General features: G+C 38.8%; 1 protein-coding gene across 3 annotated transcripts in view; it reads left to right on the forward strand.

Annotated features, from left to right (window-relative positions):
* The first annotated feature begins 5247 nt into the window (after positions 1-5247).
* The window catches only part of syde2 (synapse defective 1, Rho GTPase, homolog 2 (C. elegans)), a 36823-nt gene continuing 16040 nt past the window's right edge, over positions 5248-26030 (forward strand). The window contains exons 1-3 of one of the 3 annotated variants that reach the window (XM_067371078.1): positions 5248-6808; positions 17371-17838; positions 24649-25784. In XM_067371078.1, the coding sequence (XP_067227179.1) occupies positions 5404-6808; positions 17371-17838; positions 24649-25784 (3009 nt within the window). In that variant the 5' untranslated portion in view covers positions 5248-5403. The remainder of the gene's footprint in view (positions 6809-17370; positions 17839-24648; positions 25785-26030) is intronic. The other 2 variants (XM_067371080.1, XM_067371079.1) reach the window with 2 other exon arrangements.

The following is a 26030-nucleotide window of genomic DNA, read 5'->3' on the forward strand; positions in this document are numbered from 1 at the left end:
TACTAGGGCTCTTTCAACAGGATTCTCAGTGGGTGCGTCACTGAGTGGGGAGAACCTGTTTCATGTTATAATCGGAACGGAAGAGTGGTGTTTGTTCTTGCCATTATGCCGCCTCACAGTCACCCAGTTAGCCTGTTGCGTGGCTTCTACAACCGGAACCGAATGTGTAGTGTTTACTAGGCTAGTCGCATCCAAAGCAGTATCTAAGGCCCTTTCATTCTCACTATCCTCAATTAAAGTTTGGATGCGTGTCTCTAATTCTGAGATTCTCTCTGTCAGCCTGACAATATCCCTGCATTTATCACATGTGTAAGTCTCACTGCTGACAGAAAGAGCTAAGCTGTACATGTTGCATTTACTACACATGATAATCGTCGGACATGACTGACCGTGTGTTTGATGAACGCCGTCCGAAAAACTGCAACGCACACGGGACTCGCTGGCTGGATGTCTCGGACGCTTGCCGGTGCCTGGGGCGAGGGTGATGTGCGGGACGCTGTGCCTCGCGGTGGATCGATGAATGCCGGGTAGCAACGTCTCCACAGCTTCCCGATCTGGCGAGGACAGATCAGAATAACATACATCGGATAAATCCGCCATTCAATCGACAAGGAAGGTTGGTTTAGAGGAAAAAAGAAAGTAGACGGTAGCTAGCAGGCTATGGCTAACACTAGGTGATTATGCTGGTGGATTGCTAGTAATAAATCGTTCCGTTTAGTAATACTATGCAATAGGTTAAGTAATCTAGTGAAAAATAAGAAAGTTATATTATGTGAATAGGAATAAAGAGAAGGATTTAGAGAAGGAATAAAGAGAAGGATTTAGGATAAACTCCACGAAGCTCCAAGCGTAGATCAGACAGCTGGCAGGCAGCAGCGTTGAGCAGCGTTGAAACGGAAATCGAGCACTCCAATTATATCTCATGTTTAACCACTATCTACATAAGAGCCAGCGGAAAATCCCCGAAGCACTGGCCGAGATGAAGCTGTTCTCGGCGGGTACACGAGCACTGAACGGCCGCTGACGGCCTGGAGCTAACATCTCCGAAAATGTCTAAACAAATTGTAAAATAGTTGCTATGATTTAAATATGAGTCACATTTTTAAGGTCAAAACAACTACATTATCACCTAAAAACTCTTAAAACTACATTCCGTGACAAAACAACAGATATTTGTAAAAAAATATGGTGGATTTGCTCAACTGTCATGACAGTCACTGCAAGCGGAGTACAAACGGTTCCAGTGCTGATACTGGGGGAATATTGCACAGCTCTCAGCCAATCAGATTCAAGAATCAGAACAAACTGTTGCATATGTATATATATACTGTATATATATGTATACGTGATGTGATTAATTTCTGCATGATTAAAATCTGACTGACATGTTTCACTCTCTCTGTTACACATTGTTCCAGCACTAAAGTCAGTGCAGTGATCAGCTGAGAGTTTGTGGGGGTTTTCTGTCTCTCGCTTCCCCAGTACCAGACGGCAGGTCCCGGCTAATTTACGTCCTGAGAAAAGGGGTGCAGATCACCCCCATAAATTGTGTTTCTGGGGTGAGAGAGAGCCAAAGAGAGCCGTGGAACAATGAGGAGGGTGTCGCAGTGAGCGCAGACAGCTGCACGGCTGCACACACACACACACAATACAGCCCGAGAAACAGATGTTCCTCTGCACAAACACAGAGAGATCAGCTGATGCTCACAGAGGAGATTTCTGATTTGTATGAATTTCTCTTACAAGAGTAAGTGCACTAACTTTCAACATGTTCAGTTACTCTTGTATGGTATTACACATCTGTATTTCTGTCTTGTTTTCCAGATCTAATATCTAAACATTCTTGAATCAAGATACATTGACTGTAGAAGCAAAATGACTGAAGATATCAAGTCTTGTTTATGCTTCAAACATCCTCCGCATCCTTGTTTTTCAGCACTTGTGTTTCCGCTGCAGGCTGTGACATGAGCACAGATGATCAGACAAGAGTGGCGTGTGTGTGTGTGTGTGTGTGTGTGTGTGTGTGTGTGTGTGCACTAGAGTGGCTTTTAGTTGTTTTCCTATAAATTTCCCAGATTTCATAAGCGATCGCCATAATCTTTCTCGTCAATCTGGGGTTGCAAAACGTTCTCTATGAAGATGACAGAACGCGACCCCAGTGCATGATGGGACAGGCAGGGTCAGTGTTTATCTGACACAGTGACAGAAAGGAGATAAAGAAGAGATGAAGGTGGAATTACATCCTTTAAGGAACAGAAATAATTTCTAAAGTTGAAGTTCTTCACTATATTGAGTATTTTAGTCGTCAAATATTGATTGATTATTAGGCATGCATGACACATTTATCAATTTTTCAAGTTATTTTAGTAGGTTACATCTAATTAAAGGATTAGTTCACTTCAGAATGAAAATTTCCTGATAATTTACTCTCCTCCATGTCATCCAAGATGTTCATGACTTTCTTTCTTCAGTGGAAAAGAAATGAAGGTTTTTGAGGAAAACATTCCAGGATTATTCTCCATATAGTGGACTCCAAACGGTTGAAGGTCCAAATGTCAGTTTCAGTGCAGCTTCAAAGAGCTCTACATGATCCCAGACGAGGAATAAGAGTCTTATCTAGAGAAACCATCGGACATTTTCAGAAAAAAATACAACTGTTGCTTTATAAACACAAATGATCGCTTTGCACGTGCTTCCGCTTTCCGTATTCTTCAAAACGCTTACACTGAATGTCCTACGCCTTCCCTATTCTACTTACAGAAAAAATGCGGTGCAAATCCCTTTTTTTCCGTAAGTAGAATATGAAATTGTATTTCGAAGTAGAATATTTCAAAAATGAGTGATGGTTTCTCTAGATAAGACTCTTATTCCTCGTCTGGGATCATGTAGAGCTCTTTGAAGCTGCACTGAAACTGACATTTGGACCTTCAACCGTTTGGAGTCCACTATAATGAGAATAATCCTGGAATGTTTTCATCAAAAACCTTCATTTCTTTTGGGAATGAATGGTTGCATGTATAGTTGTGATTAATCATATATCACGTCTCTCTTCTCTTCTCGCTCGTTTGTCGAATCTCAAAGAAAGGCATAAGTCAGTTTGTATCTCAGGATCTCTGATGGCAGAGATGGAGCGAAGTGCCGGTTACTGACTGTCTCCCAGATAAAACCTCCCAATCATTCCCAGAATCCGGAGGCGTGATCTGAGCGTGCTCGGACAGGCTCGAACACAAGGACAGAATATGAATGAGAGTGAATGAGGGAATCACTCTCCCTGCAGAGCGGATGGGCTGTAATTTCAATAATGCCCCTGATGTGATGATTATCCTATTGAGACACAATCAGACCATTAGTGTGTTCAAACAGGCCTGATCATTATCTGATATAAACCCAAACAATACAGGGTCATAAATTAATACTGACTCCTTGACTGCTGGAGGTCGAACATCAAGCTTAATAACTCATGAATTAAAACTACAGCTCTACTGCAAGCATACTATCTACTCAGTCTATTTGGGTTACATTAGGTCATTGACAAGTCTTACATATATATATATACTATAAAAAATGCTGGGTTAAAAACAACCCAAGTTGGGTTAAAAATGGACAAATCCAGCGGTTGGGTTAAAGGGTTAGTTCACCCAAAAATGAAAATAATGTCATTAATTACTCACCCTCATTTTGTTTTACACCCGTAAGACCTTCATTCATCTTCAGAACACAAATTAAGATATTTTTGATGAAATCCGATGGCTCAGTGAGGCCTGCATAGCCAGCAATGACATTTCCTCTCTCCAGATCCATTAATGTACTAAAAACATATTTAAATCAGGTCATGTGAGTACAGCGGTTCAATATTAATATTATAAAGCCATGAGAATATTTTTGGTGCACCAAAAAACAAAACAAAATAACGACTTATATAGTGATGGCTGATTTCAAAACACTGCTTCAGGAAGCTTCGGAGCATTATGAATCTTTTGTGTCGAATCGTGATTCGGATCGCGTGTCAAACTGCTGAAATCACGTGACTTTGGCGCTCCGAACCCCTGATTCGACACAAAAAATTCATAACGCTCCGAACCGCTGATTCGATATGCTGATTCATAACTCTCCAAAGCTTCCTGAAGCAGTGTTTTGAGAGAGGAAATGTCATTGCTGGCTATGCAGGCCTCACTGAGCCATTGGATTTCATCAAAAATATCTTAATTTGTGTTCTGAAGATGAATGAAGGTCTTACGGGTGTGGAACGACATGAGGGTGAGGAATTAATGACATTATTTTCATTTTTGGGTGAACTAACCCTTTAATGTTTGCTCAAGCTGCTGGGTAGTTTTATTTAACTAAACTATTGTTTAAAAAAAACTGTATTTCTTGCTTATGTTGGAAATTAACATTTATTAATATGTGTAATAAATGAACATTTATTAATAAGTTTAATAAATCACAATTAAATAATAAACATGTATTAAATTGCTTATTAAAAAATTTTCACCTTTTGATTATTATTGTTTCCTCTAGTAATTATGTGTCTGATTTTTAATTTCCAACTTATTTTGGGTTCATTTTAAGCCAGACATACAGTCATTTTTAAACAATAGTTGATTTAAATAAAACTACCCAGCAGGCTGGTATGATATATATATCATCATTATGTATATCAACCATTTAACCCAGTTAATTCAGTCACTATATTCTTTACTATTTTAAATATAATACATAAAATGTATTATATAGATTATATTTATTATACAGGTATATTTCAAATTACTCATGATGTGTATTTAATATGCTTTTTTTTTTTACATGCATTTAACATAGTTTGTGTTCAAATAAAATTTATATATATATATATATATATATATATATATATATATATATATATATATATATATATATATATATATATATATATATATTATGGTATATGTAGTATGTTATAAATTAAAATATGAAAATTATAATAGTATATTATAGTTTTTAAGTAATATTTAACGTTATATACTACTATTGTTTCTTGTCATTAATTGTTTTGTGTATAATGTTTTTGCAATATTCCATGTAAACACAATCATGCTTCTACTAGTAGCCTATAGAATAGCCTAGTTAGCGGCCAGTTGAGAGATCTAGGCTGCATGTGGAGTTTGTTTGAGCTCCGCCTCTAAACCTTTAACCCCCACAGAAACTATCTGAACTATTTAGAGAGAGAGAGAGAGAGAGAGAGAGAGAGAGAGAGAGAGAGAGAGAATGTGTGCGTGTGTGATTTGATTTCAGTGGATCATGGAGCTGCGCTCTGACCGCGGTGTGTCGGAGTCTCCTGGCCGCACAGACGCGCTTCTCACACGGCTACTTCTGCTCCGGAGCGCCGCTGAACGGAACTAAAGCTGGAGGATCGGATCGGTACCGATGGCTGATCCTCTGCGGAGGACAATTCTAGCCAAACTCAGGGGCAAGAAACCCAAAGGAAAAGACGCGAGCAACGCGAACCGGGCGAGAGAAGGTAAAGAAAAAGTTTTTCAAACGCAGACAGACAGAGATTATTTATCACATGAGATGAGGGGTGAGGGGATCCGGACGGCCGGTCTCGGCTGTAGCGCGGTTCCCCGCTGCGCGGTGGCAGCGGCCGTGCGTGTCACCGGCGGCCGGGCGGACGCGCACAGGAGCGGGGGCTCAGGGCCCGGGGGTCCCGCTGGGGTCTCGGATCAAAGCGAACGGAAGCGCTTCCACACGATCGGAGACTCGATAGGCTTCGGCGGCTGCGATTTAAAACCCAAAAGAGAGGCTTTAAAACCAACAGATGGTCCAGATCTAAAGAATAAAGAGACAAATGTTACATTACTCGAGCAAAAGGCCGGGAAAATCACCAGGGGCGACTTTGAACGTCACGTCAGGAGCGCAAAACCCAGCGAAGCCACTCACGTGTTTGATTATATAGACGGAAATATTCACGAAACCGATTTAATTCAGGTTATAGAGAACTCACTGGAATATTATCACGGAGATTTTAGGATGCCTGCATTGCAAAGTCCAACTTTTTTCCCCACTGAGCTGGAAATAATAACAGCGGCCCCCGGGCTGAGAGACGGGGCCCCTCGACACCACTCGGTCGACAGCGAGGACGACGATTATTATGATAACCAAATTCTGCCCTTTTATGAGTCTTGCGCTCAAAAAAACAGTTCGGAGCAAATATCGGAGTCAGGGTCTGCACAGGAGACGGACAGACTGAAGTCGCAACTAAAAGAGGCGTATTATTTGCTGTTAAACACGATGCACAACATCAGTTTCGACGGGCAGGTCGAAGATAACGGATTCGCGGAGGCCAGTAGCTCTAGTCAGTCTCACGACAGCGTTAGCTCGCAGTCCACCGACAAACGCACAGGGAGCGACGCGTGTTTGTCCGAGGAGCGCAGCGCTCAGTCCGATTCGGCTTTCTTTGCGTTTCGATGTGGGGGGTCGGGATTTTCCGGGTCTTCGCAGAGCAGGAGCTTGCAGAATATTCTGCCGATAGCAAGCAAATCGACGCTCCAGCGGTCGGCGAGCGACAGCAGGGTCAAGTACTCGTCGCGCACCTGCGAGGAACCTGCGTCGGCCCACACCGCGCGACTCGCTCGTGCGGCGAACCCTACGGAAATCCTCCCGACGCCTGTCCGGTCCTGCGCCGACGCGACGGTGCCCAAACACCCCGGAGTCACCGTCAACAAGATGCAGGAGTGGATGCAGAAAGGTCGCGTGCTCTCCTCCGAGATGAAGCAGAGGATCGCCGGCTCCTCGGCGAGAGCCAATCACGACGGCCGGATGAGGAAAGCAGGTATGGACGCCCGCTGGCGTGGAGGACGAGCCTCGATCATCTCATTCATCTGGGTGTCTCTTAACTGGTGTCGGGTTCTTGCTTCACGACTAACGTGGGTTTTTCACGTAACCCGTTTGGTGGAATCGGGCCTGAAGCTCTTCACTAACACACTCACTCAATCTTCATTTCACGCTCTGGTGATGGTGGCGGTGCTCGTGTTGATTGCATATCCCATGTTTATTGTGTCAAACACAAACCCTTCTTCTTCTGATGATGATGATGAGACACGACACAGCAAAGGTCATTCTGCACTTGTCAAGTGTGTAACCCAATATTCAAGAACCAAACATAAAGGTTTTAACAATTGAAAGAAACCGTATTAACAGCTATTTTGTACCATAAAGTGAAAAGGAACGGTTTGCTAATGTATTCAGAACGCTGTAAACCACACATTCATGACTAACCCTGATGCAGTTTGTTGTTGATTTGCTCTGTTTTCTCTCTCTTTTAGATTTCTTTTTGGTCTAAGTACACTTTGGCGTATTCTCAAATGTTAGTTGTTATAGTCGTGTTTTAAATGCAATTGCTTAAGAAAACTGTGATCACATTAGAGGCCAAAACAGACTGTTGAAAGTGATTTGCGTGTGAAATTTCAGATCTCGTCTTGTTTGTTGATTGTAGTCTTTGGGAAACTAGTCTGAGAGTGCTGGTGAAGAGTTTGACGAGTTCAACCCAAACGCCCGTGACTTTGACGTTGCTGGCTCATTTCAGAGAGGAGTGTGACTGGGAAGTGTGTTTGTTTTTGAGGAGACAACTGTAGATTCTCACACACACACACACACACACACACACACACACACACACTCTCTCTCGCTCTCTAAAAAATGCTGGGTTAAAAACACCCAGGTTGGGTTGAAAATAGACAAACCCAGTGGATGGGTTGTTTTAACTCAGAGGTTGGGTTGTTTTAACTTATTAAATGTGACGTTTTAACCCAGTGGATGGGTTGTTTTAACTCAGAGGTTGGGTTGTTTTAACTTATTAAATGTGACGTTTTAACCCAGTGGATGGGTTGTTTTAATGCAGAGGTTGGGTTGTTTTAACCCATTGAATGTGACGTTTTAACCCAGTGGTTTGGTTGTTTTAACTCAGAGGTTGGGTTGTTTTAACCCATTGAATGTGACGTTTTAACCCAGTGGATGGGTTGTTTTACCCCATTGAAGGGTTTGTTTTAACCCAGTGGTTTGGTTGTTTTAACTCAGAGGTTGGGTTGTTTTAACCCATTAAATGTGACGTTTTAACCCAGTGGATGGGTTGTTTTAACCCAGTGGATGGGTTGTTTTAACCCAGTGGATGGGTTGTTTTAACTCAGAGGTTGGATTGTTTTAACCCATTAAATGTGACGTTTTAACCCAGTGGATGGGTTGTTTTAACCCATTGAATGTGACGTTTTAACCCAGTGGATGGGTTGTTTTAACCCATTGAATGTGACTTTTTAACCCAGTGAATGGGTTGTTTTAACCCAGTGAATGGGTTGTTTTAACCCATTGAATGTGACGTTTTAACCCAGTGGATGGGTTGTTTTAACCCAGTGAATGGGTTGTTTTAACCCATTGAAGGGTTTGTTTTAACCCAGTGGTTTGGTTGTTTTAACTCAGAGGTTGGGTTGTTTTAACCCATTAAATGTGACGTTTTAACCCAGTGGATGGGTTGTTTTAATGCGGAGGTTGGGTTGTTTTAACCCAGTGGTTGGGTTGTTTTAACCCATTGAATGTGACTTTTTAACCCAGTGAATAGGTTGTTTTAACCCATTGAATGTGACGTTTTAAACCAGTGGATGGGTTGTTTTAACCCATTGAAGAGTGTGTTTTAACCCAGTGGTTGGGTTGTTTTAACCCATTAAATGTGACGTTTTAACCCATTGGATGGGTTGTTTTAATGCGGAGGTTGGGTTGTTTTAACCCAGTGGTTTGGTTGTTTTAACTCAGAGGTTGGGTTGTTTTAACCCATTGAATGTGATGTTTTAACCCAGTGGTTGGGTTGTTTTACCCCATTAAATGTGACGTTTTAACCCAGTGGATGGGTTGTTTTAACCCATTGAAGAGTGTGTTTTAACCCAGTGGATGGGTTGTTTTAACCCATTGAAGAGTGTGTTTTAACCCAGTGGTTTGGTTGTTTTAACTCAGAGGTTGGGTTGTTTTAACCCATTGAATGTGATGTTTTAACCCAGTGGTTGGGTTGTTTTACCCCATTAAATGTGACGTTTTAACCCAGTGGATGGGTTGTTTTAACCCATTGAAGAGTGTGTTTTAACCCAGTGGTTTGGTTGTTTTAACTCAGAGGTTGGGTTGTTTTAACCCATTAAATGTGACGTTTTAACCCAGTGGTTGGGTTGTTTTAACCCATTGAATGTGACTTTTTAACCCAGTGGTTGGGTTGTTTTAACCCATTGAATGTGACTTTTTAACCCAGTGAATGGGTTGTTTTAACCCATTGAATGTGACGTTTTAACCCAGTGGATGGGTTGTTTTAACCCATTGAAGAGTGTGTTTTAACCCAGTGGTTGGGTTGTTTTAACCCATTAAATGTGACGTTTTAACCCATTGGATGGGTTGTTTTAATGCGGAGGTTGGGTTGTTTTAACCCAGTGGTTGGGTTGTTTTAATTCAGAGGTTGGGTTGTTTTAATGCGGAGGTTGGGTTGTTTTAACCCAGTGGTTGGGTTGTTTTAACCCATTGAATGTGACTTTTTAACCCAGTGAATGGGTTGTTTTAACCCATTGAATGTGACGTTTTAACCCAGTGGATGGGTTGTTTTACCCCATTGAAGGGTTTGTTTTAACCCAGTGGTTTGGTTGTTTTAACTCAGAGGTTGGGTTGTTTTAACCCATTGAATGTGATGTTTTAACCCAGTGGTTGGGTTGTTTTACCCCATTAAATGTGACGTTTTAACCCAGTGGTTGGGTTGTTTTAACCCATTGAAGAGTGTGTTTTAACCCAGTGGATGGGTTGTTTTAACCCATTGAAGAGTGTGTTTTAACCCAGTGGTTGGGTTGTTTTAATTCAGAGGTTGGGTTGTTTTAACCCATTAAATGTGACGTTTTAACCCAGTGGTTGGGTTGTTTTAACCCATTAAATGTGATGTTTTATCCCAGTGAATGGGTTACATGTTTGCCCAACATGCTGGGTAGTTTTATTTAACACATTACTTTAAAATGAAAAATGACTATATGTCTGGCTTAAAATGAACCCAAAATATGAAATATATTTTAAGCAAGTGAATAATCATTTTAAGCAAGAAATACAGTAATTTTTAAACAATAGTTGAGTTAAATAAAACCACCCAGCAGGTTGGTCAAACATTTCACCCAACCGCTGGGTTAAAACAACCCAATTGCTGAGTTTGTCCATATTTCACACAACTTGGGTTGTTTTTAACCCAGTATTTGCACACACACTCACTCACTTACACACACACTGTGCTTCTCCTTGTCAACATTACACTTAACAATTTTATCCCAAAAATGTATGGTCTGCTGAGCCGATGGTGTTTGTTTTTGCCTGGAGGGAGCTATTCTCCAGTGAATTCCCGTCCCATGGAAACGCGGAGCCCCAGGGAGGGAATATTTGGAATGCCAAGGCCGTCGTTTCACTTGTTTGCGCTCTGTTCCTGAGGGCTTGAATGCAGGCGGGGATTAGAAAAGAGACGTTACACGCTGGTTAAGGTCGGATTAGTCCCTCGATCAGGTTATTTCAGAGATCTGAACCAGTAGACTAAACTTATTGTAGGAGCATTTTTTTTGTACTGATCGATTGTTACCCAGTTCTTTTTAGGAAAATACTCAGGAAACATGTTGAAGTCATGTTTCATCCCTAATTCAAAAGAAAAGGAAAAGAAATTATATTAGACCTGTTTTTGTATCTTTAATCTTATTTTTATTAACATTGACAGGCATTATTTGAATTATGTTGGCATTAATATGTTTAAATAAACAAGCTTAGTTTTATGCAAAATACATTTTTTCGTTTTTATCTTAAGGTGAAAGATTTGTAAGTGCAGTGATATACTGGTGAGGTAACATTGTATCCAGTGTGTCCTCTAATACAGTAAGCTGATTGGTCGGAGGCGGCAATGACATCATAGCGAGATTGAATGTCAGAATGCGGCACTGTGTTCTTGGAATGTCTGCAGTCTGGAGCTAAAGAGTGTTGGGATGTGTCTATAGTAATGATGGGAATACTCGGATGACAGTGGAGAAACCGGAGCAGAGGACATCGAGGAGGGGGTGCATGTTCCTCTCGAGCGCTTCCTCGCCCCCAGAATCCCTCGAGCCGGAGCATTAACCCACTCTTCAGATGTCTGAACGTCAGTGTTTGATTAGAAACAACTTTCGGAGAAAAGCAGTTTGTAAACAATGAGTTGGAAACAATGAAAGTCACGTTACTGTGAAAAACATTGCGACACTCAACATTTGAGACTGTATATATTTAAATTTTTAATTTCCTTCTTGATCCATTTCTTCCGCTGTGTTTGATTGTTTCAGAAGAACGTTCGACTCCCTGAGCCGCTGCTTTTGTAATTGAATACGCTGCTCCATTTTTAGAAGTGTCTAAAGTTCACGCTTGTTTGTGCGCCTGATGTGCACGCGCGTGTGTGTGTGTAAATATTCAGAGGAAGGCAGTGAATGTGTGTGTGTGTGTGTTGGCTGGAATTCTGTGCGTGTGCGAGCTTGTCCTCCGTTATGAAAGACCCTTTAACAGAGTCTCGGCAATCACAGCTGAGCTTTTAACTCCGTAACCTCACCGTAATAACCCCAACCCTCCAGCAGCACACTTCGACTGAAGCCCGTCCACCCGCAACATCTGAAAGAGCTTCTCTGTGGAGTCACTATCAAACACACAGCTGTCACGCGTGTTTCTGGATGCTCTCGAAACAGTGAATATGAAGTGCGTTTTCTACACTGCTTTGAGTGAACTTCATCACTTCTTTAAAGAGGCTCTTTTACAAAGTCTTGATGTAGTTTTTGTGCTCTACTAGATTGAATGTTGATTATTTTCCTCATATTCTCCATTGTTGCAGCTCCTCTCTTCCCAGTCTGTCAGTAACGCTCTGTTTACTTCCTGTCTCTATGAAGCCCCTCCTTCTGAAAAGCACAACGTGCTCTGATTGGTCGGCTGGAGAAGTGTGTTGTGATTGGTGTTTGGAAAATGTCCCACCCCTTACTATAACTGCCACACTACTAACTAACTCAACCAGGCCCCGCCCAGAATATTCTGGGCGGGAATTGTTTAGAAAAAAGCATAATAGGTCCTCTTTAAAGCAATATTGTTTTTTTTTTTCTTGAAATCGAAAGGTAAATTTCACACTAAAAATGTAAAGTCTGTCATCATTTACAAATTGTTTTTCTTTTGCGGAACACAAAATAAGATATTTTGAAAAATGTAAGTCTCCACACAGTGGAAGTCAATGGGGAAGTCAAAATATCTTTTTTTTTTGTGTGTATTCATGTCTTTTTTTTGTGGAATGACATGAATGCGATTAAATGATGACAGAAATTGCATTTTTAGTGTGAAAATATTCCTTTAAGTTGCGGAATAGATGTTTTATAAATATAAATGGTCATAAGTTAACTCTTTCCCTGCCAGCATTTTTTTTTTTTTTTTGATAATTTTCACAAAATCTTAATGGTTCCCAGAATATTTTGTTGTATAAATATCTGAACCATTTTATTTTAGCTTCATGCATTCTTTTTTATCAACACTTAAATGTGAATAAATTTCATTAAAAAGCAACACTTTGAACTAGAAAATAAATTTTGAAATCAAACTGTGATGTTGGCTTGGCAAAGCCTTGATGGGCAGCCCGAGAAAATCGCATTTTAGTGAAAGCCTTCATCCCGATGGGATGATCAAAACACAGATCGAGTAGATCGAGTCCATCAACACCCCTAAAGCTTCACAGTCATTAACTCTTTTCATTCAGTAACGTTACGCAGTTTTGATTGATATGCTGTTTGATGATCGTGTCATTTATGTGCGTCAGCAATGCTTCTATTGCTTGTTTCTGCTTCTTCTTCGCCTGTGTTTTGAACCGGAGATTCTGTACTCTTTCAGAAGATCTAAAACCGTATAACCATGAAAATTCAGTCAATGGTGAGGAAAGGGTTAATTCTGTGACTGTGGATGCTGGGCAGAAAATAGCTGCAGCTGTCGTGTTGTTCCCTCTGAACGGTGTGATGGTGTGAATTACAAATGATTGCGGACAGTAAAGTTTAATTTACACCTCAAGATGAACGCTGACAGAATGAACGTGAGTTTAAACTCGAGGCCTGTTTGAGCACATTTCAGAGATTCAACACCTTGTTTTCCCTTTTCCACTGCCTTGTTCTCCGGGTCTCCATGCGTCTTTAGAGGAGAATCAACCGAGCAGGAAAGATCCGTTAAAGAGCTTAGCGAGAGCGTTCAAATCCACCTTACATAAGTCCCGCATCACATGCTGTAGTTGTTGGTAAACGCTTGGGCTGTAATAACACGAGGGAACAGTTGAGCGTCTGTAATGACATACTGACAGGCTTTACGAGTGAAATCGTCTAGGAATGTTTGCGATCTGACCTGCCGTCTTTAAAGAAAGAGGAACGTGTCATCAGCGGAGGGGATAATGCATATCACAACAGTCTTTACTGCAGCGTGTCACAGCAAGACTTGATCTCGCTGTTAATGTGTCCATAAATCACGTCCCTCCACACACGTATGATCAGACCATTCTGGAGCTCAGAAATGGCAAAAAGCCATATTTGTGCTTTTTTCCCCCTCAAGTTTGCATGTCTGTAACTCGAGAAGTGTAAAAGATATCTTAATATCCTTTTAGAAACTTTTCTTCTGGTATCTTCATTTTAAAGGCTGGTTCAATCCCAGAGATATGAAGATCTAAATGCGGCTCCATGAGTAAATTGGTAAATTGTACACATTTTCAGTGGTCAAAAACCAAAACCAGCTGATACTTTTGTCTTTTAAAGAGGAATATCTGAAGAACGAATCATGTTGAAACTAGAAATGCATCTCGTGTTTTTCTGTCATCTCATTTGCATAAAACAAACCTGTCTGAATGCCATAAATATTGCATGCCTGAAACTCTAAAAATATTCAAGATATCTTAATATCCTTCTAGATTCTCATTCTTATTGCATTTAAAGAGGAATATCTGAAGATGTTTAAACTAGAAATGTATCTTGTTTCTCGCTATAAAACACAACTGATTACCAAAAACAAACATTTTTCCGAAGTTTAGATGTCTTTAACTCAAGAAGTGTTGAACATATTTAAATGCTGAAAATCTTAATTTTTAAAGCTCTATATGGTTCGATCTCATAGATATAATGATATCATTGCAGTAATGTGTAGTTATGATACTGCGTATTTGAACTCTTGTTACCTTCAGAAGCTGTTAAGATGAAGAAAATCCCATCCTCCAAATATCCCTAAAACTGATTCAAATATAGATTCTTATAAAAGAGCAAATTAATGTGCCTCAACTCAACCATTTTCAGTGGATTTTTGGTACTCGGACAGTTGTGTTTTATGCAATTTATTATATTTATAGAGATAAACAAAAATACATTTCTAGTTTAAACATTATTTGTTCTTCAGACTTTCCTCTTTAAATGCAACAAGTATGTTCTGTGTGCAAAGTGAACCACAATTGGTTTTTGATCACTGAAAATGGGTAAAATTCAAGAATTTGAGCATGGAGCTGCTTTGAGATCCTCAAACTATATAGGGCCTTGGAAATTAAGATTTCAAAATGAAAGTTTATTAAGAATGAGAATCTAGAAGGATATTAAGATATATTTTTAGAGTCACAGGCATGTGAAGTTTGGAAAAGGACTATTTATGGCATTCAGACAAGTATTTCTATGCAATTTAAATGATAGAAAAACACGAGATGCATTTCTAGTTTCAACATTATTTGTTCTTCAGATATTCCTCTTTAAAAGAAAAAAGTTTCAGTTGTGTGCAAAGTGACCCACATTTGGTTTTTGACCTCTGAATGTGTGCACAATTTATCAATTTACTCATGGAGCTGCATTAAGATCTCCATATCTCTGGGATTGAGCCATCGAGGGCCTTTAAAATGAAGATACCAGAAGAAAAGTTTGTTCAGAAGCAGAATCTAAAAGGATATTAAGATATCTTTAACACTTCTCGAGTTACAGGCATGCAAACAAGAAGTGCTTTTTCTCCATGTTTGAACTGTCTCTGTTGGGATATAATGAAACACAGATTGATAAAGACAGCAGATTTTACTGATAGATCTTCTAATCTCTGTGTAAAAATAAAATAATGATGCTGCCGTCTTTCTAAAGTCATTTTTACACTCCTCTAATTTGGCTCCAAATCTCATTTTGACCTCCTCAAAAAAACATTGCATTACTCAGTAAATATACAATATTTTAGCTTTCATCACTATTTATGTTCATCTTTCTACAGAAAAACTATTAACAAAATCAAAAATTAGAATTTCCTTGAACTTCAGGAACCGTAAGATCAGATTTGCAGAACGCTGGTTCCCAGCTTCTCAGGCTGCCGATCATTCCCGTGTCCCAGAATTCCCGTGGGGGGAACGTCGGCCTCCGCAGCCTGGAATCCTCTGGCGCGCCGACAGAACGCCGACTGTAATGAAGCGTTTGAGTTTTATTTTCAGGTCTTCTTCTGACCTCTCAAAACACACACTGACCGAAGCACTGGACGCCGTGTTCGCCAGCGTTTCTGATCTTGGCATAATAGCATACTGCTGTTGCATTGTGGGATTGCATTGTTTCGTGTGAAAGTGTCTGAGCGGCAGGAAACGGCAGGCTGTAATCCACAGCTCTATAAAGCGCTTCTACTCTGTTTCTTGTGGTTCAGTAAGTCAGAGGAGGCTTTAAATGCACTTTTCTAAGCATCATTATGTTGACAGAATTCAGTGTTGGCAGATTTAAGTATTTAAAATTTACACTCATGATGTCTGGTTCTCAATTTTTTTCCGGATTTTTCATCCACTGAACGTTTTTCAGGAAAAACTTATTTTGAGTGTATTGTTGGCTGAATGATCAACACTAAAGTACACATCATACCTGCACAAACTGTACATATATCACATTTTATTCTAATTAAATATGAAAATATGAGAAATAGGGTAATTTTAGTATTATGTATATACTATTATAGTTTTGAAGTATCTTTATATTTTTATATTTTCAGTTTTATATTTACTCAAAAATAAAAACTACTTCAAAATATGAGTAAATCCATATTAAGTTTACAAGTTTTTTTTTTTTTCATATTTAGTTTGACTAATAAAAAATGGGATAGTTTTATAGTTGAAAAAAATTATTTGTGTCAAATTAAATATGAAAATAAATTTTTTAAATAGAAAAATTACTTTTAAACTTATTTTTGTATTAGTTATACATATAGAGATTTTGAAGTATTTTTTTAGTTTCACTTTTATTATCATTTATATTTGTCAAATTAAATTAAAAAAAATATTTAGAAATAGAAAAATAATTTGTAAACGTATGCTTACATTGTCTATATACTATTACAGATTTGTTGATATTTTGAAGTAGCTTTTAATTTTTATGTTCAGTTTTACATTTTCAACTGTAAAATTATCAAATTTTTTTAAGTTGTCAAATTAAATATGAAAAAGGTATTTTTTTAAAAGGAAAAATAACTTGTTATTTTAGCATTATTTATATACTATTATAGTTTTTATTTATATTTTGAAGTAGCTTTTTTATATTTCTAGTTTTATAGTTAATTTTTAGTAATTTGGTTGTGCTTTTGTCATCTTATTAGTTTTGTTGTTAAATATTTCTAAATAGTTTTAATGTTTTTTTTTATTTCAGTTAGCATTTTTAGTACTTCCTTCCTTGACAACATACATATACATATATATATGGGATTTCAAATATTGATATTAATTTCATCTTTCCAAATATATATTTGTATGTAGATGTATATTTATTTTTATTTATTTAATTGCCATTCATTTTTAGGAATATGGTGGAAGAACACTTGAGGAATTTGTTTACACTTGAGATTTTATTTAAAGTTTATTTTGTATACAAAACCATTCAAAACTTTTTAAAAGAAAATAATGCTTTTATTAATTTAGAATGCGTTAAATCGATCAAAAATGCATTTATGATGTTTTGCGGCAGCAGTAATTGCAGTTTTTTGCCTCATGTTTTGCTGTGTTTACGTTATGTCGTAATTACCATAATTTCAAGATGTGACATTTTACTCGGACTGGGAATTATTCGTTTCTATAGCAACACTATCAACCTATAAATGAACCCGCAGCGGTCATGTGGTACAAGTAGGAGCTCTCAGAAAAAGTTGTAATTACGAGTTCTACGAAGATGTGAACGCTTTTTATAAATTGAAATCTGGTAATTGCGACATGGCGTGAATGCACCTATTGTTCTAACTGGATGTACTTGCATGATATGCTAATCAAAGAAGATACCATAAATTAATTTGGGAAAACATGTTTTCGTAAGTTCCTTTTGTGACGTTCTGCGTCTCTTTTCGTAGCGCCGATGGAGTGTGTCGCCGGCTCGTCTGGCGTACATCAGCGAGAACTCTTCGCACGTCAGGCCCCGTTCAACCACATCACCGTCTCCAAAAAACGCAACTGGCTCCAGCAGAGCGCCGCTTGGCCGTTCCCTCACGCCGAGGACGTCACAGCGCCCCCTGCAGCGGAGGAGGATCACGCAGAAGCGCCGCCGCGTCCTCGACGCCTCCCGCTGCCCGCCGCCGGCCTCAAACCGGGTCGAGTTTCGCCCCGCCGAGCCGACCCGGCCGAGGAAAACGACGCCGACGACGAAGGGGAGATTTGGTACAACCCCATTCCGGAGGATGACGAGGCCGACAGCGTTCCCCCCATCAGGGTGTCACAAACGAGTCCGGTGAGCGACGGCGACGGGGCCGTCTCGCATCCCAGCGAAAGACAGATGCTCACGTGCAAGACGCAGGAGGAGAACCTCGCCGTCAGAGCAACGGGTAAATCCATATTTTTAACAATTTTGACAGTTTATGCTTTTGTTGAAGCCATCTGCTCACAATATTTCAAGTTATTTTAAAAATAATGATATTTTGATTTTGTAGTGGAAAAACTACATTACCCACGGTGCAGAAAAATTTCACCAATTAGAGTCTCGGCAAGCAAATCCTGCTAAAAGAGCTCCGCCCACTCCCATGAATCATATACATATTCATATTTTGCAATAAACTAAAATTCAATTGATATAATCGACAACTTTAAATGAGTAGTACATTTCACCAGTAGTACATTTTTTTGATTTTCGTTTTGATTATGTAATTTGCAATGCATCATGGGATTGTAGTTCTTTCCCTCACTAAAGCTGTTGTATCTTTTTGTCCAATTTTCAAGTACTTTTTTTGCTTCAAATGTTGTGATTTTAAACATTTTAAAGATATTTGTGGGAAAAATACTACGCTGAAAACTCGTCTGTCTGCGGTCTGCCGCGCGAGTGTGTTATGGAGGTACCTGTGGCTTTAACGAACACCTGTCGTCAGGCCGCACTCGTCTGTTCACACTTCGCTCTCTTCGCTTCTCTGTCCGAGATACGACGCATGTTCAGGATACTGGATTACGCTCAATGGGAAAAATGATAAGTTGTATAGTTTTGTGGAGCAGGTGTTGCGTGTGTGTTTTTGGAGAAATGTTTCTGATAAAATGCATTTTGAAATATTGTTATTATAATATGATTATGATTACTAAATAAAAATATTAAACAACATGAAAAATATAAATATTTTAATATTTAATTATTTATTGCTTTATATTATTATTTTTTTGTATTATTAATCAATGCAAAATATAATAATAATAATTGTCATTATTATTAGTAGTGATGATATTACTATTAAATAATAAGAGAATACTACTTTATATATTAAGTAAGATAATATTACTACTAAATAGAAATATTAAACAAAATAAGAAATGGTACTGTTGTAGTTCAATTATTGTAATATAATAATAATAATAATAATAATAATAATAATGATTGCTATTATTATACTATTATTATTATTCAACAAAATAAGGAATATTACTATTGTAACATTTCGCTGTAAAATAAATATTTAAGAAAAGCAATATAAGAGTATTTTTATATAATAAAATAATAATAGAATTAAGAATAAGATTAAGAAATTAAGATTTCTATTCTATTGTTTATTTCTATTGTAATATATTATTATTTTAATACAAAAAATAATAATATTAATAACAATAATATATTGGAAGTAGTGTGTGTGAGAAGTGTGTGATGATGTTGATTATTATTATTACTACTAAATGAATTAAGATATACCAGTGTAGTAATTAAATTATTGTAATATAATAATAATTATTATTGTTATTGTTATTAATAAATGATAAAAATATTAAACTTAAAATGTAATTAATTTATTATAATATAATAATAATAATAATAATTACTATTGTTATTATCTGATTATTATTGATACTAAATACAAATATTACATATAAAAAGTAATGTTACTATTGTAACATTTCACTGTGAAACAAATATTTAAGAAAAGCAATATAATAATAATAATAATAATAGAATTAAGAATAAGATTAAGAAATATTACTATTATAATATATAATTATTTTAATACAAAAAATAATAATAATATATTAGTAGTAGTATGTATGAGAAGTGTGATGATGTTGATTATTATTATTACTACTAAATAAAAATACTAAATTAATTTAGATATATCAGTGTAGTAATTAAATTATTGTAATATAATTATTATTGTTATTATTATTAATAAATAATACAAGTATTAAACTTAAAATGTAATTACTATTGTTATTATCTTATTATTATTGATACTAAATACAAATATTACATATAAAAAGTAATATTACTATTGTAACATTTCACTGTTTTAAGAAGAGTATTTATGAATAATAATAATTTTACAGGACAGTACTAGTACTTATGACCTTAATGGCCTTATTATAGAATATTTGAATTTTCATGTTGAAACATTAAACGTCAGAGCTTTTATTTTGTCAGAAAACCGCGCGGAGCCTTGCTGATCTATAAATGCAAAGTTTGTGAAGATGGTTTTCCACATGTTGTGTTTTTAAATGCTTTTATAAGCAATGAATCAGATCCGTGTGTGAATGAACACACATCTGAAACACACACACATTTATTTAATGAAATCGCAGCGTTTGTGAGTTAATGTGTGTTTGTGTGGATGAATCGGCTGAAGGATCACTGATATCATCTCTCATCTCGGACTCTCTCAGCTCTATATTTAGCGCTGTATGAATGTGTGACATTATTCACTAATGCAGTCATGCGCATTAAAGACGCGTCAGCGATCGAGCCGTCCTGAGCTGATGTCTCGTTCTGACCAGCGCCCGTGTGATGAGTGACATTAGTTCACATGATAATGTTAAACTGTCATTAATATTATATATATATGGTATTGAACGTATTACTTTGTGTGTGTGTGTGTGTGTGTGTGTGTGTGTGAGGCTCTGTTCTGAATGCAGTGGTGTGTTCCACTCCGGATCTTTCCTCATGTGTTGTTGACTTTATCTCATGTGTGTCCCATCACCCTCTGAAACATGAGTGGCACACACACACACACACACACACACACACACACACACACACAGATTGAGCGCTCTCCACTTTTACATTAGTGATGACATGGAGAAGGTAATATTACCCATAATCCTAGCGCCAGGTAACTGGATCTGAGTGTGGCATTGCAAAAGGCCGCAGTCGACCCCAGACCTGTGTGTGTGTGTGTGTGTGTGTGTGTGTGTGTGTGTGTGTGTGTGTGTGTGTGTGTGTGTGTGTGTGTGTGTGTGTGTGTGTGTGTGTGTGTGTGTGTGTGTGTGTGTGTGTGTGTGTGTGTGTGTGTGTGTGTGTGTGTGTGTGTGTGTGTGTGTGTGTGTGTGTGTGTGTGTGTGTGTGTGTGTGTGTGTGTGTGTGTGTTTGTGTGTGTGTGTGTGTGATTCTCAGGGCGTAAAGCCGTACAAATTAACGATGCATTATTCATATTGTCGGCTCATGACATTCCTCCATTGTGTGACTCTGTTTGAGTTTTGTTCAATTGTGATTCAGTAAATTCCTCTTCCTGTCTTTACTATTCAGCATCCTGTGGGCCGTGAGCCGTTCAATTCAAATTCACACTCATGAATTAAACGAGAGCCTTAAAGCATTAATGAAGTGAGCCGAACCCTGCTGTGTGTAATTGAGCTTTGTTCTGAGCCTCTAAATGAAGCTTTTGAATCATTTAGAGAGAGAGAGAGCAGATCTGGGATCAGTTCAACACACAGTCCATGACATCAGACTTCACTGTCTCAGATAAATACTTCAGTTAGTGTGTGTGTTGTTCTATTTTTTGTATATCCATGTGTGTGTGTGACAGTTTTAAGCTGTAAAATGTCTTCTGACACTCTATAATTAGTGTGACGGGTGACCAGATCGACCCACTGACCACCTGTCTCAATCAAAAACACTAAATAATCGCACACACACACACAGTCAATGAGCTTTAGCAACTCTTTCATGTACACAATTTATATGCAAAACAGATTTGAAATGTGATTAACACATGAAAACTGGTTAAAATGTAAAATGAAAAAGGTTTTCAGGATAAATAACCAGCAGATCCGCATGCTTAATGGGTAAGTTCATCCAAAAATGAAAATTCTGTCATTAATTATTCACCCCCATGTCGTTCGTTCATCTTCGGAACACAAATTAAGATATTTTTGATGAAATCTGATAGCTCAGTGAGGCCTGCAAGATAATCAACACTTTCAATGCCCAGAAAGCTACTAAATCAGTTCATGTGAGTACAGTGGTTCAAGCTTAATATTATAAAGCGACGAGAATATTTTTTGTGCACCAAAAAAACAATATTTTGACTTATATAGTGATGGCCGATTTCAAAACACTGCTTCAGGAAGCTTCGAAGCTTTTGTTTTGAATCAGTGGTTCGGAGCGACAAATTCACATGATTTAAGTAAACGAGGCTTCGTTATGTCATAAGTGTTTTCGAAATTTCAATGGTTCACCACTGGGTGGCGTAACTTTGTCAGTTTGATACACGCTCCGAACCACTGATTCGAAACAAATGATTCGTAAAGCTTCATGAAGCAGTGTTTTGAAATCGCCCATCACTAGATATTGTTGAAAAAAGTCATTATTTGGGTTTTTTTTGGTGCACAAAAGTATTCTCGTCACTTTATAATATTAAGCTTGAACCACTGTACTCACATGAACAACTTAGTAGCTTTCTGGGCATTGAAAGTGTTAATTATCTTGCAGGCCTCACTGAGCCATCGGATTTCATCAAAAATATCTTAATTTGTGTTCTGAAGATGAATGAAGGTCTTCCGGGTGTGGAACGACAGGAGGGTGAGTCATTAATGACATTATTTTAATTTTTGGGTGAACTAACCAATAGAAATCACTATAGTGGCCCAAAATTTGCTCTTTTTAAATAAAGAAAGGGCTTGACGATAAACTATAAGCCAGTCGTTGTTAAAGGGATAGTTCACTCAAAAATTTATTTTCTGTCATCATGCACTGCAAAAAATTGCTGTTCTGACTTAGAATTTTTGTCTTGTTTCCAGTCCAAATATATAAAAATTCTTAGATCAAGAAGCATTTTCTTGACAAGTGAAAATTATTTTCTTGTTTTTAGGAAAAATAAGTAAAAATTAAGCAAAATAATCTTAATCCAAACTGAAAACAAGATTATATATCTTATTTTTGGTTTTATATAAGATTATTTTACTCACCCCACTGTCAGATTTGCTTGTTTTAAGGAAAACCTCACTTAATTTTGACTTATTTTTTCTGAAAACAAGAAAATAATTTTTACTTTAAGATATTTTGACCAGAAACAAGTAAGAACAGCATTTTTTGCAGTGTGTCGTTCAAAACCTGTATGAATTTCTTCCAATCTACCTCAAATAAAATCAGCTCCCAAATCTCTTTCACACTCGCATTCAGTTCACATAGACTACTGTTATGTTTAATTGGTGGCATTTGATTGGATTGTGAAAAATGTGCTAAGATATTATTGGTCAGCATTATTGCACTCCTCCCACATGGCCTTGCTTACATCAGCAGAAAGAAATGTCATTCCAGAGGCAGAAAAAGTCATATTTTGATACTTCTGCAGTAAATATTTTGAGGGAAGCGTTTTCAGAATAACAGGTAAATGTCAACAATAAGAAAGTAGATGAATATAAGTTTTAGCACTGCATTAGCACTTCATTGTGACTCAGTTATGATAGAAAGGTGTCAGAAAGGTGTACCTGTATGTATAAGACCAACAAAGAGGGGAGAAAATGATGACAAAATCTTCATATTTGGGTGATCTGTCCCTTTAAGTAGACGCTGATTTTTTTCCATAACCCCAACCCCAAAGAGTGAACCCCGTCCCATCTCCGCCGCATCAGTCTCTCAAAATAGAGTCTTTCTCCTTGCTTTGGTCTCTTCACACTGGCATGTCTCTCTCTCTCTCTTTAACAGAATCGGGTCTTTGTTTTATCTGGGCGGGTAAGTACCAGATCAAACGGCGGGTGTTGAAGGAGGCCCTGAACTACGGCAACAGAGCCGCTGTTGTAGTAAAGCAGACGAACATGAGAGAAAGAGAGGAAAGGAGGCCGATCTTGGTTGCATGTACAACTTTAATAGAAGTCTGATTTGTCAGCTTTTGCATAATGACTGCGGTAACATGCTGCGGAGATAACTGCATCCCAGATCCAGAAGTCTCTCGTAAAAAGGAATCTACTAATCGAGAGAGCAAGAGCAAATTATGCTGAGGGTGATGGAGCGATTTAACCACAACGCTCTCGGCCAATGGAAGGTCTGGTTAAATGTTCCGCTCTGGAATGTTCCACAGATGTTCTGTGTTTTTGATGTGTGTCGTTGAGCTGGAAAGGGACTTTTTGGGATATATGTAGTTATTATGTGTGTAGAGCAAAGGGGGAATCCTGTGGACTAAACAGGAGTGAACAGGTCAGAAGGAATAGGAAGGAGTTATGGATAATGGGTCAAGTTGTCTAGTTACTGGGCTAGCTTAGTTTCAGGCACACAACAAGGGTCTTGGTTAAGTAAGGAATAATTGATGATATGTCATTGAATTACTGAAGATGCGATAATATGTGCAGCTGAAAGGGTTAGTTCACTCCAGAATTAACATTTCCTGATAATTTACTCACCCCCATGTCATCTAAGATGTTCATGTCGTTCTTTCTTCAGTCGGAAAGAAATTAATGTTTTTCTCCATATAGTGGACTTCACTGGGGTTCAACGGGTTGAAGGTCCAAATGTCAGTTTCAGTGGAGCTTCAAAGAGCTCTACATGATCCCAGACGAGGAATAAGAGTCTAATCTAGAGAAACCATCGGTCATTTTCTAAAAAAAAAAAAAAAGTATATACTTTTTAACCAGAAATGCTCGTCTTGCACTGCTCTGTGATGCTCATCCACACCTTCACGCATTACGTAATCACGTTCACACATGATGTAGGCGGAAGTACCGAAAAACTCCGTCTCATTTTCTCCTCCATCTTCAAAATCGTCCAACATCGTTGTTTTACCTTTTTTTGTAAAGGGCGTTTGACTCGGTCTTTGCACGGTCGCTTTGTAGACACTGGGTTGGTACTTCCGCCTACGTCACGCGTGACCTTTCCAACATAAATCACTTAAATCATACACCCACAAGACCTGGGGGTCAGTTTTCAGGGAAATTTACTAATTAAACCCACCTTGTTCTTCCCACAGATCCTTCAGAGCAGTCCACTGGTGGACTTTCTCCTTCTTCTAGTCCAAACCCAGCTAAAAGGAGTACATCTATCAACTGGTCTTTTCCCGATAAAATCAAGTCACCACGGACAGTCCGAAAACTTTCTATGAAGATGAAGAAACTGCCTGATCTAAGTCGGAAGCTTAGCGTTAAAGGGAACCCTCCCAGCAATGTGCCCATCAGCAACAGCCAATCAGAACCCAGGGCTCACTCACCTAGAGCCAATGGGATGGCAGAGTTGGGCCAGTCCCAGCCCAGACTGTCACCGTCGGGTGTGACGACTGCATTGGCGAGTGGGAATGTGATTTGGCGGTACCATCTGGACAGCAGTGTTTCTACTCAGCACAACTTTGATAAGAGAAGGAGCAACAGCGGCGGCATTCCCAAATCGGCCAGTAAGGGAGGTTACCTAAGTGACGGAGACTCTCCTGAACTTGTGGCCAAGTCGGGCAAGCACGGCAACTCGGAAAGAAAGAACGGTAAACCCTGGGACAGGGATCCCAATGGGAATGGTGGAAGTCCAAAGCTTCCTGGCACAGAGCTGGATATCGATGCCTTCCGTTCGTACAGTTTCTCCGAGCAGCCAAAGTGCCTAACGTACATCTCGGGACTAATGAGTCTGCACTTCTATGGTGCGGAGGACCTGAAGCCACCACGGGTTGATTCCCGCAACATCTACTGTGCCATCCAGGTGGACTCTGTCAACAAAGCTCGTACGGCCTTGCTGACCTGTCGCACAGCCTTTCTGGACATGGACCACACCTTTAACATCGAGTTGGAGAACGCTCAGCACCTCAAACTTGTCGTCTTCAGTTGGGAATCCACGCCACGACGGAACCGGGTGTGCTGCCATGGAACCGTGGTTCTCCCAGCCTTGTTTCGTGTGAGTAAGACACACCAGCTTGCGGTCCGCCTGGAACCGCGTGGGATGATCTACGTGAAGCTGAGTCTCATGGAGCAGAGGCAGAACTCTCTTGATGGCCCAGTGGGGGATCACGAAACGCAGGTGTTCGGCGTAGAGGCTCGGCGCGTGGTGGAACGGGAAGCATCCGGATTGATGGTTCCACTGCTCATCGAGAAGTGCATCTCTGAGATCGAGAGGAGGGGTTGTCAGGTGAGAGGAACAGATCTTTATGGCTCTTTAATTTGCATGCAGTTCCAAACCAAATCTCCAATTCTTTTGATGCCAAATTGCACAAGACAAAGATTTCTTCTATTCCAGTTTAATCTGTAACTGTAAATAAGCCATTGACTTTCACTGTGGCACCTTCAAAAGAGTCTTAGAAGAGTTTAGAACTGCCAGTGATGGGTCAGAAAGAGCAGTAGAATTGTTAGTGGAGTTTTGCAGTTTCATTTGGTC

This window comes from Chanodichthys erythropterus, chromosome 20 (assembly GCF_024489055.1).
Source record: "Chanodichthys erythropterus isolate Z2021 chromosome 20, ASM2448905v1, whole genome shotgun sequence".
NCBI classification, from domain to species: Eukaryota; Metazoa; Chordata; class Actinopteri; order Cypriniformes; family Xenocyprididae; genus Chanodichthys; species Chanodichthys erythropterus.